We start from the raw sequence: 20,156 nt of genomic DNA on the forward strand, positions 1-20,156 counted from the left end.
GGCTGCTATATAACACTTAAAAGTTAAGCTGATCCTAATGCTGATCAGCTGGAAAATCTAATACAATCTGTAATAGCAACCTAGCTTGCAGCAAAAAGGATTAATTCCAAGAGTTTAACCCTTTTCTGATTCCTGCTAGAAATGTATATGCATGAGAATATCAACAGTTATACTAGCGGGAGAATAGATGGGCTATAAATCCTTATACTTTAGGGTGTAAACAAACTGACAAGTTTAGGAAGAAATTTCTCTTCTTGGCAGTTCATTCCATGATTCTCCACTACAGATTTTCTTTCTTTTTCCTTTGAGGCAGCTGATAGCAGTTTGAGCCCAGGTCCATGGAGGGTTATGGGAGTTGTCATGTTCCAATCTTCCACCCTGCAGCTTGTAGACAACAGCTGGTACAGACCCAAAAACCCAAATTGAGGCACAAGCCTCACCCCTATGTTCTGATTGGGAGAGCTCCAAGGCTCCTGATTGGGAGGACGAAACTGGGGCCTGGTCTATGCTGGCAGAGGGATCAATCTAAGTTACACAACTTCAGCTATGTGAATAACATGAATAATATAGTTGAAATTGATGTACTTAGATCTACTTACCGTGGTGTCTTCACTGCGGTAGGTTGACTGTTGACACTCCCCCGTCGACTCCGCCTATGCTTCTCGTCCCAGTGGAGTACCGGAGTTGACGGGAGAGTGTCCGGTGGTCAATTTATTGTGTCTTCACTAGATGTAATAAATTAACCCCCGCTGGATTGATCGCTCCGGAGGTACGTGTAAATGTGCCCTAGAAGTTGTCCATACAACCGGACTATACACTGCTATTGACTCCTAGTTTTGTGATTACATGTTCCTGCCTTCTGATTCTGACCTTCCAGTTTCCTGACTGTTGGTAACAAACTCTTGATCCCTGTCCTCTGTTTAGTCTCTTGATTCTGATCTCCTGGCCTTGGCCTGATTCTTGGTAATTGGCTCCTAGATACTCAGCCCAGGCCTGATGCTAACTCCTAGGCCAGTTGACCCTCACCCTGTCCCTGACACAGACACAGATGACAAACTGGACTAGAAAGACCTCTGATTTAATCCATTATGGCAATTTTTTTATTCCTGTAAGTAATCCTATTGAGTCAAATTACTCACATGAATGAGTATTTGCAGGATTGAGCCCTCAGTTTATTTCACTAAAGCATTTTTTATTTCAGTAACAAACTAATAAACACTTGAATAAAATGTTGCAGGTTTTTTTTTCTTTACTACTGCTGCTTTCTTGTTGCCAATATTCATGCATTCACACTTTTACGACACAATTTATACTATGCTGGAGAGTCCTGTGCAGTGCCCCACAATTCCCCTCTTTAAAGGTTGGAATCTGATCTCTCTGATGTCAGTGGACCTTCCTCTATTAAAAAGTCATTTCATTCTTTAGACCGAAATATTCAGTTTTGTTTCCTAGTCAGCTGAGTCATGCCTGAAGTACTCCAAAAACTATGTGCTATAGGGAGACATTGCCAGGTATGTGAATTTGTGTGTGTTTATGAAATAGCTTTAAAATTCCTAACACAACAAGGTCTTTGTTATTGAGGGTACGTCTACACTACGGGACTATTCCGAATTTGCATAAACCGGTTTTGTAAAACAGATTGTATAAAATCGAGTGCTCGCGGCCACACTAAACACATTAAATCGGTGGTGTGCGTCCACGGTCCGAGGCTAGCATCGACTTCTGGAGCGTTGCACTGTGGGTAGCTATTCCATAGCTATCCCATAGTTCCCGCAGCATCCCCCGCCCCTTGGAATTTCCGGGTTGAGATCCCAGTGCCTGATGGGGCAAAAATCATTGTCGCGGCTGGTTCTGGGTAAATGTCGTCAGTCACTCCTTCCTCTGGGAAAGCAACGGCAGACAAGCATTTCGCGCCTTTTTTCCCTGGATTGCCCTGGCAGATGCCATAGTATGGCAATCATGGAGCCTGTTTTGCCTTTTGTGACTGTCACCGTATGTGTACTAGATGCCGCTCACAGAGGCAATTCAGCAGCGCTACACAGCAGCATGCTTTTGCTTTTGCATGACAGCAGAGATGGTTACCAGCCATACTGCACCATCTACCAATCCATAAATTGGTAAAAAGATGATCATGGCTACCAGTTGTTTTGCACCATTTGCTGCTGTCATAAGTGCCCCTGGCTGCTCTTAGCCAGGGGCGCAAAAGCCAAAATTGGGAATGACTCCCAGAGTCAATCCCTCCTTTTTGGTATCTAAAAATAGAATCAGTCCGGCCTAGAATATGGGCAAGTGTACTAGAGAACCACTGTATCAGAGAGCACAGCTGCTCTGTGTCAGATAATGCAGAAATTATGAGCTGTATGCTAATCACATGGGGGTGCTCCTGCAACAACCCCACCTGTTGATTCCATTCTTCCCCCAGCCTTCCTGGGCTACTGTAGCATTGTCCCCCCACTTGTGTGATGAAGTAATAAAGAATGCAGGAATAAGACACACTGACTTGTTAGTGAGAAATGAGTGGAAGGCAGCCTCCAGCTGCTATGATAGTCCAGACAGGACAGTAAGGAGTGTGGAGGAGAGGAGCCCAGCATCCCTCTGCTAGTCCAGGGGCAATTGAATCTTTTTTTTACACATGAAGGGTGGGGGCTGACAGAGCTCAGCCCCCTGTTGCTATGACGACGATGGTTATCAGCCATACTGCACCATCTACCAGGAAAAATTAGGGCCAGGCACCCTTGATAGACCTCACCGATGCTAGTCTGCATGGTTACCAGTCCTTTTGCACTGCCCCATGTGCCAATAGGCTGATGATGAGGACGGCTACCAGTCGTATTGCACCATCAGCCACCCATGGCGGGGGGGAGCAAGGATGTTGGTGTTGAGTGCTGCAGCATCGGGTCTATCTGCAGCATTCAGTAAAGATAGGGTGACATGTTAAAGAGTCAAGAGAGGATTGTTTTCCCTTTCACTTCTGGGGGTGGGTGGGTGGGGTGCGTAAATTGCCGAGCTATGCCCTGACCCACCACGGACACTGTGTTTGACCCTAGAAGCATTTGGAGCTCAGCCAAGAATGCAAATACTTTTCGGAGACTGCAGGATCTGTGGGATAGCTTGAGTCCTCCAGTCCATGAGCGTCCATTTGATTCTTTGGCTTTCCGTTACGTTTGTCACGCAGCAGTGCGCTGAGCCCCTGCTATGGCGTCTGTCTGAAGATTTTTTTAAAATGATTTTGAATTTCGTCTTCTGTAACGGAGCGCTGATAGAATAGATTTGCCTGCCCTTACAGCGATCACATCCGCATGGTCCATGCAGGAGCTCTTTCTTTATTTTGATTTTTAACTGCATCGCCACACGTGCTGATCTGAGCTCCACGCTAGGCAAACAGAAAATATTCAAAAGTTCGCGGGGCTTTTCCTGTCTACCTGGCCACTGCATCCGAGTTCAGATTGCTGTCCAGAGCGGTCAGTGGTGCACTGTGGGATACCGCCCGGAGGCCAATACCGTCGATCCGCGGCCACACTAACCCTAATCCGATATGGTAATTCCGATACTAGCGCTACTCCTCTCGTTAGGGAGGAGTACAGAAACCAGTTTAAAGAGCCCTTTATACCAATATAAAGGGCCTCTCAGTGTGGACGGGTGTGGCGTTAAATCGGTTTTACGCTCCTAAAACCGGTTTAAACGCCTAGTGTAGACCAGGCCTGAGTGTCACAGATGTCCAGCATGAGTGGGAATGTTTTTCTCATTTCAAAATACCCTTAAGAAGCTTTGACCAATTCGTGATTGCACTTGTGAAGAGGAAATCACTTCGCCCTTGGGCCTCATGTCTTATCACTACAGATGATGTGATATGACCACACAGAAATTGGCTGCACTTTTGTTTCATTAAATGGAATATCGCTCTTCAGAAGAAGAGCTGCAATCCTGTCCGCATTGGCTTCAATGGGAACAGAACTGCTCTCTACCTTTACCCAGTATTAGCATTTATGAATAGTAATGTCCTGTTTACATTAACTGTACATACTCTAAACCTGTAGAAATGTCATCATCTGATGGAGTAGTTTCATCCTCTGACTGGTCACTTAGAAGATCACACGCTTGAAGTGATGAGGAGTCTGCAACCTCCAAAACAGGTGCTATGCTAGATCTTCTGCCATTTTTACTTCCCTCTGAAGGAAGGGTTAGGGTAGGTCCACTGGAAGATCTACATCCTGTATCTTGTAAATCTATAGCCACGGTCCCTGAAACATCAGAATCAGCTCTCAATGTACAAGTCAGTTAAACATTTAAAAAAGGGTAAATTATGCTTATTATGGATGATCTAAAACACAACCAAATATTCAAATAATGTCTGTTTTGGCTATGTATAAAAACTACATTAAAATATAATGTTTAAGCTACAGCCAGTATAGCCTTACGGCACTGAACAATATACAAGGCAGTTTCTCATTAATATGGTAATACATTATTTTTTTCCAAATACATATCAGTCTATGGTATTTAAAAACATATTCCATGCAATCAGGCTGTGAGAATATATGCACAAATAAATTGCATATTATATTGAATTTACAAATGCTGTTATATATCCATAATAAGGAATTTGACTTAATAAAATTGAATATTATAACCAGAGAAATTTAAGATTTCCAATTGTGTAAATGAGAATAGAATCTGACACCTTGACTCTTAATGCCTTTGTTCTTCCTGGTTCTGTTACATAATATTTCTGGAAACAAAATAATCTGAGTTGTTTGATGGACTAAAATAATATCTGGTGATCTGGACATTGGGGTTTTACCTCCTAATTTATGCCAGTAAGAGATACTGCTTCCTTGTACAACAAATGGGAATAATATTGATCGGACTGATTAGCATTTAATATCAGGCCAATTTGTAGTGAATTAGCTTGTCATATTCATATGAATGTACAAACTATGGGAATTCATCTTTTGCATATGGGAATTCATTGCACGAGATATTTTAGACTGTCGGTACATTTTAGCTAGATTGCCATCAAATGTATCAATTAAACTTGTATCTTGAATTATGAATTATAGTGTTTATAGACAGCAAGAGACTGCAGCCTTTTGTGACTACACACTTTCAGTATTTGCTACAGGCCTGAGTTCTGGACTCTGCCAACCTAAACTTAGTGGAGGAGAAGGGAAACAATGACACAGGTGGTTTTATGACACTTCTATGCTCTCATCCTAATCCTGGCACTCACTAGGATAATAGCCTATTTTAGGCACTAGCTTCTGACCATGTCTGTGGTCCTAAATGGTCACCCTTTTTTTCCTGCTTGGACATGCACTTTCAGCTTGCTGAGTGACATGGGAGCTGGTGTGGTTGCTTGATCACCTGGAATTTCTTCCATGCTCAGGACAGCGGTGGCTCCAGGCACCAGCGCTCCAAGCGCGTGCCTGGGACGGCAAGCCATGGGGGGGGGCACTGCCTGTCCCTGCGAGGGCAGCAGTCAGGCAGCTTGCAGCAGCTTGCCTGCGGAAGGTTCGCCGGTCCTGTGGATTCAGCGGCAATTCGCGGGGCCAGGGACCTCCTGCAGGCAAGCCGCCGAAGGCTGCCTGACTGCCGTACTTGCGGTGGCAAAAAAGCTAGAGCCGCCCCTGAGTCGGGGACCTCTTCACTGGCTTGTTAAATTGATATTTCAGCTGCTTTGCACCACCTGGGATCTGGTCTGAACTTTGTGGAGTTTTTAAATAACCTTATGAGTTTCCTTGGCAAGTGGCTTGTTAGAGAGTATTCTCATTTGCATACATTTACATGTGATGTTTTATTTCTGTATATAGCAAGAGTATGCCATTGATGTCAATCTTGTTGGAACCCTTTATTTTTTTTAATTGAATATGTACATTTAAACCTAACAAAGGAAAAATGTTTCCCATCTCATAGGGCATTTTCTTTTAAAATAGCTTTGCAGTTTTAGTGTAGTACATTTTTGAGCTTTCTTTTCTATAGTTTCAGAATATTTTGAGATTTACCTGTACTTACCCATACTGGCAATTACACTGTGCAAGGGCAACCTAGAAGGTCCATGATAGTATGACTTGGATTCATTATTTTTTCTGTGCTGTTCTTGCTTTTTAAAAGCTGAATTTTCTTCTTTAGTGATGTTGATATAAAAACATATATCTGTAGCACTCATAATATATCGAGGGCCTGGATTCAGCAAAATGTTTTTGTTATCTTCCCTCCTAACACCAATCAAACAGACTCCAAACCTTAATTAAAGAAGGAAAATACATGGTTTATTGAATGTAACTTAACAAAACACAAATTGCAGATTACAATAATGGATCCTTAATTTAGTGTTACTTACATGCTGCAGAGTCAAAACATGAACATTCTTGGAAAACAAATATTTGAAAATACAGTATTTAATAAAATTATTCCCAAAACAGGCCATCTGTGATCAAGCACAGTTCCTTGGGAGTTATGAATTCCAAAGCACTCCAAAACCTTTTTATTCTATAGCAGTATTCTTCCGATGTTGGGCCAGTTAATTTCTTATATCAGACATATAGACCCTTCTGAGAATACAACAGATGTATGGAACTCTGTTAATTCATCATACTAAGCTGTTCCATTATTCACCTGTCAATGGAATAGTTTTCAGATTCCCCACTCTCCCATAATTTAGTCTTAATCTTTAGTAGACAATAAGGAATTAAAAAAAGAGAGCCACTGTTCTAATTTTATAATGTTGAAAATGAACTCGTATATAAATATGATTGCAGGATAAATTAAATTTGTACATTCTTATTACAATATTTAAAAACCCTAATAATCTATTTATACACTCTTTATCAATTGATTTATTTTATTAGCAACCATCTTTTTTACCAGAATGAAGGTAATATACACGAAACTGACATTTGTGCACGCATACTCAGCATAAGCTTGTACAAATGAATGTGTTCAAAATTTGTTAGGACACATCTGAGGTTAAGGTGATCTGAAAATATAGCCTCGATTGTCAATAAATGAGGTAAGACTGATGAATCAGACCCTAATTTCTGAGGATGGGACGGTGGAATGTTTGACCATTAAAAGATGTGGGGGAGAGGGAATGATTCTTGGGTAAAGAAATGGAAAGGTTGAATGTTTATATCTGCAGTGTGCCAGAGACGTAATGGAATTTGAACGATGGGAGCACAACTGACTCATCGATCTTTTGATTGTTGCACTCCTGTGATGCATCTGACAAGCACATTGATGTCCCTCTGATTTTTGTCCCTGAAAGTGCAATCTGCCATACTGCCTTGGCAGGCTTGCTCTCCGTACTTGATAGCTGTCATTTTCAGTTTAAGGTAGAATGTTCAGTAATTATTAGTGCATGTGCTCCAGCTGATGCAAGGCCTGATGCTGAAAAAGAGGCTTTTTATGCCACGTTGAATGACATTGTATATAGTACATCACTCCAACTGCATATTGTTGTAGCAGGAGATATGAACATGAGAATTGGCCATGATAGAACTGAATTTGAACTGGTACTGGGATCATACAGTTTATCAGAAGAGAAATCAGATGATGGTGTATGTCTACACATGGACTATTTTCAATGTCTACCTGGTTTCAGCACAAGAATTGCCATAAGTATACATTTTGGTATCCATGGGGCAACAATGCAATCTTGGGTTTTCAAACCAGAATGAGATCCTTGACTAAACTCATTCAGGATGTATATGAATTTACGAGTGCTGCTCTTGCTCCGGAATCTGATCATCAAACCCTAATAGCAACAATGATGATCTGTTAATAAAGTTTGAGAGATGGGTATCTACTATATCAGGGGTTCTCAAACTGGGAGCTGTGACCCATCAAGGTTATTATGTGTAAGGCTGTGAGCTCTCAGCCTCTGCCCCAAACCCTGCTTCGCCTCCAGCATTTATAATACAGATGCTCCCCAGGTTACGCAAACCTGACTTACAGAAAGCCGCACTTATGGAAAAAGTTCCATAAGTTCTGTAAGCTTTTTTTTTTTTTGCGTAATTGTCAGGTATACATTCCCAACTTATGCAAGGCATTCTGGAATGGAATGCTTGCATAAGTTGGGGAGCATCTGTAGTGTTAAATATAAAAAAAAAAGGTTTTAAGTAATAAGTGGGGGGCTTCTACACTTAGAGGCTTGCTGTGTGAAAGGGGTCACGAATACAGAAGTTTGAGAACAACTGTACTATATCAAATTTTTTCAGTGTTGATAAGATTTGTGATGACTAAGAGTTATGCGGTATTCATTTCCAACAAATATTCCATAGTGGATGATTAGCTGTCTGCCATAGAGGAAGAGTGGACTTCGTTTTGGGATTCTATCTCACAGACTGCTGGAGAACAACTCGGGCCAAGGAGAATGACAAACATTAGATTACAGATGATACCATCAAATTATGGGAGAGGAAAAAGTGATATGGTGCAGAATGGATGCACTGCAAGGTCAGAGTCGAGCCAGTAAAAGGAGGAAATGGGCAATAGAGAAAAGTCTTGAACGAGCAAGAGGTCCATCAGAATGCTCGCAGTCAATGCTGGAATGTTACACTGCAGTGTATTGATGAAGCCTCTGAAAGACATGACCAGAAATGTGTATCTGAGAGTCTGAAAGTCCTAATTGGATGTCCATATTTGCCTCTTCCACCAATTACGGACAAAATTGGGAAATACTGCCAGCATATTGATTCACAATTTAAACATTGGAATGCTTTATGAATTATGAGTTAATGAACCGATCATGTAAACTACAACTTAATCTAAAAATCCATCAGAAAAAAGGCCAGCAAAACATTTATGAAATGATAAAACACCTGGTGTTGACTATTTCATCAGAACTTCTTATAAGTGGAAGCCTATATTTAGTTCACTGGCTTCAAAAAGTTGTCTTAAAAGTTTGGGAAACCAGCCACATTTCAGAAGAAAGCAAAAGGGGCTACATTATTGCTTTTAAAAAAAGTGATCAACTTGATCAAATTATAGGGTAATAACACTGCTGTCAATTCCAAGGAAGGTGTTTATTGATCATACTACTGAACCAAGTGAAATATTGTCTCAAACCAAAAATGAGAGAGGATCATTCTGACTTCCATACAGGTCAATCTACAATCTATGCCAGGGGTAGCCAACCTGAGTTTAAGAAGAGGACATATTTTACCAATGTACATTGCCAAAGAGCCACAGTAATATGTCAGCAGCCCCCGCCCCTGCTCCCAGCACCTCCCACCAGCAGCCCCGCCGATCAGTACCTCCCCCTCCCTCCTTCCCTCCCCACACCTCCTGATCAGCTGTTTTGTGGCATGCTGGAGGCTCTGGGGGGGAGGGGGAAGGAGCAAGGGCATGGCAGGCTCAGGGGAGAGGGAGGGAGGGAAGGGGTGGAGTGGGGGCAGGGCCTGTGGCAGAGCCAGGGGTTAAGCACCCCCCGGCACATTGGAAAGTTGGCGCCTGTAGCTCCAGCCCCGGAGTTGGTGCCTATCCAAGGAGCCACATATTAACTTCTGAAGAGCCTCGTGGCTCTGGAGCCACAGATTGACCACCCCTGATCTATGTTATATATATTATCTGTGGAACGTTATTGCAGCACTGTGAACACAGCTATATCAGCATGGGATGCTTAGCGGAGGAACTGTACCATGGTACATCTAGCTGTGAAAGGGCCAATGGTTGTATTAGACAAGTTTTCAAGAGAAGCATTGATTTGCCAGGAATGTGTTCTCATGTACATTAAATAATGTTCCAATAGACTATCTGATGACAAAGCAGACTGAGGTCAACATAGGAGGTGTGAAATTTAAAAAATCATCTTTAGTGGCTCTCAAGTATGATGATATTGCTTTACTGGGAGAGATATGACTGAGTACAGCTAATGCTGGAAGAGTCGTACACTGTAGAATTTATGAGACTTAAGACTTGGGTGAAAAAAACAAAGCAATGCATGCCTCCTATGAAACAAACTACTAACCTGCCAATGCTGCATGTAGATGGCAATGGCACTGAATGAGTGAATAGTTTTATCTGGGTAATTGATTTACAGCAGGAGATTCAAATACTGAAGAAGTTCCACATCAGCTTGGTCTTGTCAGTGACATTTCAGCATTTTCAAAGGACTCTAAGTGGTGGGATGTCTGCGTGACAACTAAGATATGAGTGGTCAATGTGGTAGTGATGACAACCCTGTTACATGAAGCAGAAACATGGCATTTAAAAACAACTGAGGGGAGGACACTAAACACTTTTCAGTGTCAAAAGTTATGGCATATTCTTAACATCCATTGCTTGGATTTTGTCACAAATTAGGAGATACTTAAGATCCTGGCAAGTTGCAACCTTGCACCAGTTGAGAACAAGATGACTGCAATGACGGGGTCATGAAGAGGAATGTATGCTTTTATAGAAGACTTATCGAGCCGAGGCTGAAAGGAGTAGAGCACCATGCTGACCCCAAATGAGGTTGCAAGATGGAATTTTGAGGGATTTAAGAAACTTAAATCCTCCCATACTGCCTCTTGACAAAGGAAGATGATTTGCAAGGGTCCATTCAAGATGGAAGCCTATTCTGTGCACTGCCACAGCTACATCATAGCCATGTGAATTTTGCTCATGATTCATCAAATATAAACTTAGCCTTTGACAGATGTGAAAGATCCAGTCCCTACAGAGAAGATATTTTAAGCATTCTTTAGATTCTATTCAGAAAAAAAGCCTTTAAGTTGTAACGGCTAGGGAAAGGATGTATTGAATGTTTACTTTTGATAACTCCATATTGAGATGTTGATCTCCTGACTGTGATATCCATTCTTGATATCTGCCTAGATAGAACGAATCTCCTTTTGCCTTAAGGCTAGGCTGGTACATATAGACCAAAAACGGGGTTTTTTTGACACTCAAAACTGGCAGGAGAATACAAAGTCCAAGAAAGTTCACAAGGGTCAGCAGCTATTTAAAACCAGAAGCAAAAGCAATACATAAGGTGGCAGTGACAACACAGAACAATACAGTGCAATATTTACTCTATGGACTCAACATAAATTAAGATTCATCTGAATTTATAATCCTCTAATAATAAACATACTTTTTATGTGCATGGAAAGAAGCATATGTAAAGCTCTTTCCCTCATATTCAGCAAAAAACGTACTGTCCTCCAGATTAATGTGATACACTTCATTACCAGAGCATCGGCCATACATTTTCTGCCACTGTTCTGGTGATTGTTGACCCTCCCTGAAACACACAGATAATGAGAATAATTTTAAACTTTGATGTAAAAAGATCTAATTAATCATAGCAGTATTGTAGCAATAGTTTCTACAAATGTCTATTAGAAAGGCCCCATGAGCTAAACTGAAAGAAATATTTGCTTAGTAGCGGGGATGAGCAGATATTAATTACATGAATTAGGAAACATTCGCTGTTCTAAAGTAATGGGTGTATTAAAAGTATCTCTACATTTTCTTGATAGCGAAGAGCAGAGACAACATGAATTTCAAGTAATCCAGTCATAGTAAGTACATTAATTGCTATTTCTATACTATTTCTATTAATACAAAAGAGCTGGAAATGGATTCTCATTAAAGATTATTAAGAAAATTTCAAAAGAACTAGTGGTGTGAGGTCCAGGTAACTGGGTAAGCAAATGTGTGTCAATCTGGCTATGGGCAAAATACCCCATTTGTGGTTTTGTTTTTACTATGTTCAGGGTTTTTAGCCTAATCCTGGATAGGGCTATTTAGTTACATGTTTATTCCTACCTTGTGCTTTATTCTGACTCTCCAGTTCAGAACACGCCACTTCTTTAGATTGCTAAAGCTCTCCTGACGTTTTACTTCACATCAACCAAGTGGGCTGCTTGTGCCCACATGAAGCCACAATGGACATGTGCTCAGTCATCCATCTATGCAATTGTAGGATTAGGTTTTATGTCTTCAAACTTTGCCATGACATCAATGTACACAGACCTTGTGCCCATGTGGAACTCCACTGACTTAAGACCATATGGAGCCCCATTAATGGTTCCCATTGCATGGAACCTTTTTCAGGATCAGGGTCATGGGGATCAGAATATAAGTCATTATCTATCTTGTGGAGCTGAGATCAAAATCCAGCCTAAAGCACGTTGCTGGGGACTGAACAACTTTTTTTACCAACAAATATTTTTGCCTTTCTTTCTGAATGTTATACTTCTTTCCAAAACCTAATGTACACATTTTTTCTTTTCATGAAGAATTTTGTAAATGTATGATTTTGAACCATTTCGAAAAACAAAACTATATGATTGATATTTCGTACAGATTTGTGAAGACAAAAATAGAGTAAATTAAAAACAAAAAAAGTAAAAAGATACAACTATCTGCATATAATTCAATATTCCAATAAGCTGAATGATTTTATCAATAATTTACTTACTTCATTCAGGGACTATGCATTTCTCAATGAATGTCTATTTCACCTTGTTGCAGTGTTTAAAAGCATATTAACCATTCCAATTTCTCAGATGAAATATTCATGACATTGTAGTTAAATGCATGTTATGCAGCCATAGCAATCATAAAAAAGATTGAGTAATTATTAACCTGCCCAGCAGCACACAGTGGATTTTTTTTGGATTTTATATGTAAACTGTAAAATTTGGACACATTTTAAAAAGTTAAGGAACAGTATCTGATTAGAGGTGTTCACATACATTATCTTCTGGTTATATAGTGGAATAAAATTCTTTAGGTTCCGTTGCAAAGTTGGTACTCTATTCAATATGTATCTCTGATGGACCTTGCTCTACTCTTCCTACTTCCATAGCTTTCTAAGTCCATGTCTACACTTATCGGTTAACCAGCACTGCTGCGATCGATGCAGCGGTGTTGATTTAGCAGGTCTGGTGAAGACCCACTAAGTCGATGGCATAGTGCTCTCCCATCGACACAGAACAGTGTAGAGACTGCATTAAGTCAACCTAAGCTATGTCAACTTAAGTTATGTTATTCACATAACAGAAGTAGTGTAAATTAGGTCGATTTTACCACCGGGGTGTAGACAAGGCCTAATTGTTCCTCTAATCTTCTTTGCCCATCAACCCCCTTTGACTTGACAGTCTCTTGGTCTTCACAATGTCCCTCTATACCTCTTCAAATATCCCTTCAAACATTCACAAGGCTCTTTCTAAATCTTCCTAACCCCATGGCTTCCTTCCAGATGTTGTATCTCTGAAGCTAAAGAAGTAATGCTATTGTCATTAATATAAAAAGGATTATTTATTGTGGTCACTGGACACAAGCAGAACCTGTAGCATACTCTATCCCTCACCCCCCTACACTAACACACACACCACACCACACAAATTAAATGCACCCTGTGCTGCCTGGCATCACTTCAGCATGTCTCCCTAGTCATAGTCTGAGTTATGGAAGAGAGTGATTATTACACTACATCAGATCCTTGTCTGAGACTCACCAAGTCCTCCCTGTTCTAAACTCGTCTTATGACCCTTGCACTCCCTTCTATTCTACCTCTTTCTCCCAACCTGGACTTTATTCTGGTCTCTGAATGGAATTTCCACACTTTGTCTTTGTTTGCAGTAGAGTGACTTTTATATTGCGCTACGGCATTGGGAACACCCTTGATAGTTTTTATAAAACAAAAGCTTGTGCTTTCCTTTGTATATGAAATAACCAAGCAGATGAAGACAAAGTGCATTTACCACTTTATTAGATGTTAGGGATATTATACATAATTATTCTATTATTCCAATTTTTGGGGTGCTGGGGGAGAAGCCCTATCATGCCACCACTTGTAGGGCAAAGCCTGTTTCCTTATTTTTCAGCACAATCAACAAACATGCATTTAATAATCAGACTTATATGTACAAAACTTTATACTACATCTTTTAATAATTGTTATCTTTCAAGGTTTAAAATGAGCTAAATCATCAGGTGAAGTAATGCAAATACTTGTATGTATTGGAGGGCTTTAAAGTGGAGGGAAATCAAATTTTTATGGTTTATCAAATATTATAAATTTTGAAAAGTTTTGGGAGAAGGAAGAGTGATAGGTGATTCAATGGAAGCTATTTGGAGACTAGTGGCAAGTATTTTATTTTCATAATAAGAACAAGGTTGTCAGTATTTGCAGTATAGCTGACTTGTTGGTCCCTTTTTCTATCCCAAAATTAAGCTACCAGCTGGTGATCCAGCATGCAAGAGATTATGGGCACTACAACTGCTGATTTGATGATACCTCCCTACTCCCACCCAATGATGGTGTACAGGATGCAGGTAGTATGACCAGCTACTGTATATTAACCTCACCCAATGTTCTAACAGTTGGGGATCGGGAATTGAGGATCCTAGGGAAAAAGTGAGCACAGCTAAGTTGCTTGAGGCATCTTTTAACACTCACTGATATGACATACTGAGCATGAAACATGTGAAAACAACAAATATGAGGGCAATTAAGGCTTAACACATAATTTGGGAGGTTGCAATTAGAAGATTTGGATGTTAGTCTGAAAACTGTAGCCTCTATGTATAAATTGACCTGTACCAACTGGGAATAATATCCCAATCCACCTGGATGGAACCACATTCTGGTAGGATATGTCTATACTAGAACTGTGAGCATGCCTCCCAGCCCAGACAGACAGACTTATGCTAACTTGAGCTAACCATGTAGACATTCTAGCACAGGTGTTGGTTCAGGTGATCTTGGATTTGGGCAGCTAGTCTGTGCTGCCCTCTATGCTGCAGTATCCATACTACTATATTTGGTGTGTTAGCTTGAGTGGAGCTACCATAAGTCTGGTTACCTGGGTTGGGAGGCTGTCTCTTAGGGTATGTCTTCACTAGCAGCGCTTTAATGTGGTTGCGTAGTCACGGCACCAGCGCTAGGAGAGAGGGGAGTAGCTATCAGCATTGGGGAGCACAGCTTAGGGTGACCAGACAGCAAATGTGAAAAATTGGGACAGTGGGTAAAGGGTAATAGGAGCCTATATAAGAAAAAGACCCCAAAATCGGGACTGTCCCTATAAAATTGGGACATCTGGTCACCCTCTCACAGCTCCCAGTGCTGGTGCACGGTCTACACTGCCACTTTACAGCGCTGAAACTTGCAGCACTCGGGGTGTTTTTTCACACCCTTGAGCGAGAAAGTTGCAGCGCTGTACAGTGCCAGTGTAGATGAGGACTTAGTGATGTGGTTTTGACCATGGTGATTTTTAAAGTACACCATTACTAGGACCCACATCCCCTGTACAAGAAACCAACTTAGGTCCCAACTCCCACTCTAGATCTTCCTCTAAACAGGAAGGAACATGAGTCTTTCTGTCAAATGTTAACAAGATTATAGTACCCTACGCTACTGTTGTTTCTGCTCAGGTACAAACATCACAAGGCTTTGCCAGCTGTTCTTTGCATGATTGTGACCTTTCCATATTGATCCAATCAATTAAAACTTAATCTGATTCATGCTAAATGTTTCTATTACAGCTAATCAATGAATGCATGCCTTTAGGACAGGTAACAATAATCAGTTTTAATTTGCTGTCTTGCCTTATTTCAAATCTCTTTAGAAAATCCATGTCACTACCAATCTTTTTATTGATTTTTATTTCTGATATTTCAAATATTTTTGGTCTTCTTCCCTGCTTTCATAGTCTGGGGAGCACAATCTCAAAGACACGTAATAATGCATTTATTAAAAGTTGCCGGGGAGGATACAAAATAAGCTTGCTTCAAAAAACACACATAAAAATTGCTATTTTAAATTCTTTTCCTCACAGTGGTTATGTCACTAACTAGAGCTGGAAAATGTCTGTCTCTATCTTACTTTAGTGACAAATCACACTCAACATTATAAAATCAAATTCTGAATTGAAATCCATAGTTTCTGAAGATTGTGTCACCCTGAAACTAATCTATGTCAGTGATCCAGTTATTTAAAGGTGAAATGTTCCTTATTCCATTAGCAATCCCTTCCCCTACTACATACATGATATCTATTCATAGTCAGATGTTTTTGCATTATAAGTGAGGGGTTATATTTCCAGATATAAGTTTTTAAAAATTAATGTAATGCTAAACTATTATAAAACTAGTATAGAAAATAACGTATCCATTTTTATCGCACTGTTACTAATAGACAAAGTATCATGAGATAGTAGAATAACAAAGCTAGAAAAGTAATTCTAAAATAAAATAGTGCCATATTTTTACTTTTTTTTTCCCCCTAAAATAAAATGTTTCACCTGGTTAAAGTCTGCTTGGTTCCAGTTAGATGTCTAAAAGCTTCCCAAGGTGCTGTTCTGCAAAGATCACATGAAGTTCATAAATTCAGAAATGCTATTATCTTCCAACATGTTTGTTCTATAACAAGTTCTAGTAGCAGACTGTATTTATTACTAGGCTAGAAATCTATAAAGATGGTCAGGTGTTTTAATCTGGTACAAAATAAGGCTTCTAGTTTTCAAAAACAAACAAACAAAAAAAACCCATGCTCAACTTTACTCATTTGAGTAGTCCCATTTAATACAATGAGGTTACTCACATCTCACATGCTTAAATCTAATATGCTCATATAGAGGCCCAATGCAATTCACACTGATGTCAATGGAAAGACTCCCATTAACTTCAATGGCAGTTTGATCTGATTCCATATTGTTTAGAAAACTTCGTAGAGAAATCAGAAATGAAGATGAGTTTCATTTACATATAGAGTATGGGTGTTTAAAACATTATATATTTTTTTCCTGTGGAAACATTATTACTAAGCTAGTACAATACAACATTTATTTTGCTGTATGCTTTTGCTACCTATGCATTTAATTTTTTGTAGACTTTTTATAATATTCAAGATTGTCAGAAACTAGTTGTATTCATAAGAGGTGTCAAACTACTTAATATTCATAGCAAATTTAATCGTTTCTTTCTGTTCACAATCCAATTTTGGTATGTACAAGGGTGCGTGTTAAAGCTGTTCACCAGATAGTTTGATAGACAGTTCGGACTACATTTTTTTCATCTCTTGGTTGATCATGAACTGTTTGGATTCAGCTGTTCCCTAAGCGTTATCCCTGGCTGTGTAAGTGGTCATATGGGTCACCTGGAGTGAAATCCTAGCTCTGAAGTTAATGGGAGCTTTGATATGGAATTCAGTGAAGCCAAGACTTCACCCATGGTATTGTTTCTGTTCCCTGACCTAAATGAATGAGACTTTTTAAACAAATGGAAAATGACCAATAGCAATTCAAAAATACTTTTGTCAATGAATTAATCTTTGTTTGCATGCAAATATGGTATTAAGAAAGAGCAGCCTTACATGGTGATAACAAAGGCAATCATTTGAATTTGTACATGGTCAAAATGAAAAGCAGAATGTAATCTGAAAGATGTTTAAAAATGATGTTTCAGGATTTGACCAGCTCCATTATTTATTGAATCTAAACACAAAATAAATTGCTGTTCATGCTCTTTCTTGATCTTACTTGCAGTATTTCTGCTAAGTCTTCCTTGTATTATGGCTATATTCTGCTTTTTTTTCTTTTCCTTCACCCCCAAGCGTTATTGGGTTAACAACGGGATGAAACTGACCACTTGACCTTTGTATTGGGGCTGTTTGCCCTGTCTGTTAGTGGAACATCAGAGAAAGACTGTGCTTCAGCCCAGCTTATACACTTTTCACTTGAACAGTCTTATTATTGGGCTTTATGCAGGTGAAGTTAATTTCAGCAAATTTGTCTAGAGTCTGAACTGAAGTCACCAAACTTATATTATTTGTGACCTGTCAGATATGGGCCTTCTATGAGCCTAATAGTGGATTTATTATTCAGGAAAACTTCCTATTGGCTTTAACTGGATGGGCTTCAAAAGTCTGATTGCTCAATCCTATTGCATATTGCAGATCATTAGATGATATAGCTCTCTATCCATGTCAATAATTCTGGGGATTTAAACTCCAATATAATAAAGTTTATTTTTTGGGCTGTGGTAATAACACAATATTGAAACAGGAACCAGCTGCACAGGAAAAAGCTCATTTGAATATAAACACTCAAACAAAGCTTATCTCTTTAAATGGTTTGGAATGAAAGACAATTTGATAAAGAAAACAGTGCAAATTTTAGAAATATAAGAAACTCGGCCACAAGAGTATCTGCCCTCCATTTTCTGTTGCATCTATTGATATTTGGCTTAGAGCAAAACATATTTTGAAGTATTTTATGCAAAAAATATAACTTCCACTGTTTTTTTTACTTACACTAATTTGTTCAAATAAAATTTAAAGTTCAACTGAATCACTTCTAGTCTATTTACAATTCAAGATGATGTAAATTACCAGTCATTTTTGCCATTATCAAATTTAACCAAGCATCCAAAAAGGCAAAATCCTAAGAGTCCATTGAATTCTATGTTAAGCAATTTCATAAAATTTGGCAGTCCAATAGTTACCTCTAGATGGAGCTAAAAAAACAACTTGTAAACAGAGGCTTGCTATTGTAGGGAAGACAATGAAGCACAGTTACTTTACTAATACTAATACTAAGGTGCAACACAATGAAAGTTTTTAGTAGGGCTGTCAATTAATCACCGTTAACTCAAGTGATTAACACAAAATTAATCATGATTAAAAGAATTAATCGCGATTAATTGCAATATTAATCATACTGTTAAACAAGAGATTACCAATTGAAATTTATTAAATATTTTTGATGTTTTTCTAAGGGTTTGGAGCTGTGCTCCAGCTCCAGGCAAAAACCTGCAGCTCCCCCGGAGCTGCTCCGCGCTCCAGCTCTGGGCTCCGCTCCAAAGTGCTGGGTTTTTTTTACATTTTCATATATATCTTGTATTCTGTGTTGTCATTGAAATCAAAATGTATATTTTGATTACAAATATTTGCACTGTAAAAATGACAAACAGAAAAAATAGTATTTTTCAGTTCACCACATACAAGTACTGTAGTGCCATCTCTTTTCCCTGAAAGTGCAAATTACAAATGTAGATTTTTGTTGTTGTTACTTAACTACACTCAGAAACAAAACAATGTAAAACTTCAGAGCCTACAAGTCCACTCAGTCGCTAAAACAAACAAGTTTGTTTACATTTACAGGAGATAATGCTGCCCTCTTCTTATTTACAGTGTCAGCAGAAAGCGAGAACAGGAATTTGCATGGCACTTTTATAGCCAGCATTGCAAGGTATTTATGTGCCAGATATGCTAAACATTATATGACCCTTCATGCTTCAGCCACCATTCCAGAGGACATGCTTCCATGCTGATGACATTCATTTAAAAATAATGCCTTAATTAAATTTGTGGCTGAACTCGTTGGGAGCCAATTGTATGCCCCCTGCAGTGTTTTACCTGCATTCTGCCATATATTTCATGTTATGGCAGTTTTGGATGATGACCAAGCACATGTTGTTGTTCGTTTTAAGAACACTTTCACTGCAGATTTGACAAAACGCAAAGAAGGTACCAATGTAAGATTTCTAAAGTTAGCTATACCAGTTCACCTAAGGTTTAAAAATCTGAAGTGCCTTCCAAAATCTGAGAGGACGAGATGTGGAGCATGCTTTCAGAAGTCTTAAAAGAGCAACACTCTGATGCAGAAACTACATAACCCGAACCACGAAAAAATAAAATCAACCTTCTGCTGGTGGCATCTGACTCAGATAATGAAAATGAACATGCATTGGTCTGCACTGCTTTGCATTGTTATCAAGCAGAATCCGTCATCAGCATGGATACATGTCCCCTGGAATGGTGATTGAAGCATGAAGGGACATATGAATCTTTAGTGCATCTGGCATGTAAATATCTTGTGATGCCGGCTACAGCAGTGCCACAAGAATGCCTGTTCTCATTTTCAGGTGACATTGTAAACAAGAAGCAGGCAGCATTATCTCCTGCAAATGTAAACTTATTGCAAATGTAAACTTATTTGTCTGAGCAATTGGCTGAACAAGAAGTAAGACTGAGTGGACTTGAAACTATACAATTTTACATTGTTTCATTTTTAATGCAATCTTTTTGTACATAATTCTATATTTGTAAGTTTAACTTTCAGGTTAAAGAGATTGCACTACAGTACTTGTATTAGGTGAATTGAAAAATACTATTTCTTTTGTCTTTTTACAGTGCAAACACTTGTAATTAAAAATAAATA

The 20,156-nt window shown here is 39.3% G+C and overlaps 1 protein-coding gene across 4 annotated transcripts in view; it reads right to left on the reverse strand.

Annotated features, from left to right (window-relative positions):
- The window catches only part of KCNT2 (potassium sodium-activated channel subfamily T member 2), a 292,883-nt gene that overhangs the window by 79,385 nt on the left and 193,342 nt on the right, over positions 1 to 20,156 (reverse strand). For 2 of the 4 annotated variants that reach the window (XM_039485104.1, XM_039485103.1), the window contains exons 15-17: positions 11,078 to 11,227; positions 6,013 to 6,242; positions 4,025 to 4,241 (exon numbers count right to left, since the gene is read on the reverse strand). In XM_039485104.1, coding sequence (XP_039341038.1) covers positions 4,025 to 4,241; positions 6,013 to 6,242; positions 11,078 to 11,227 — 597 coding nt within the window. Of the gene's footprint in view, positions 1 to 4,015; positions 4,242 to 6,012; positions 6,243 to 11,077; positions 11,228 to 20,156 lie in introns of all 4 variants that reach the window. The other 2 variants (XM_039485102.1, XM_039485106.1) reach the window with 2 other exon arrangements.

The sequence above is a fragment of the Mauremys reevesii genome, linkage group 8 (assembly GCF_016161935.1).
Source record: "Mauremys reevesii isolate NIE-2019 linkage group 8, ASM1616193v1, whole genome shotgun sequence".
Taxonomy (NCBI): Eukaryota; Metazoa; Chordata; order Testudines; family Geoemydidae; genus Mauremys; species Mauremys reevesii.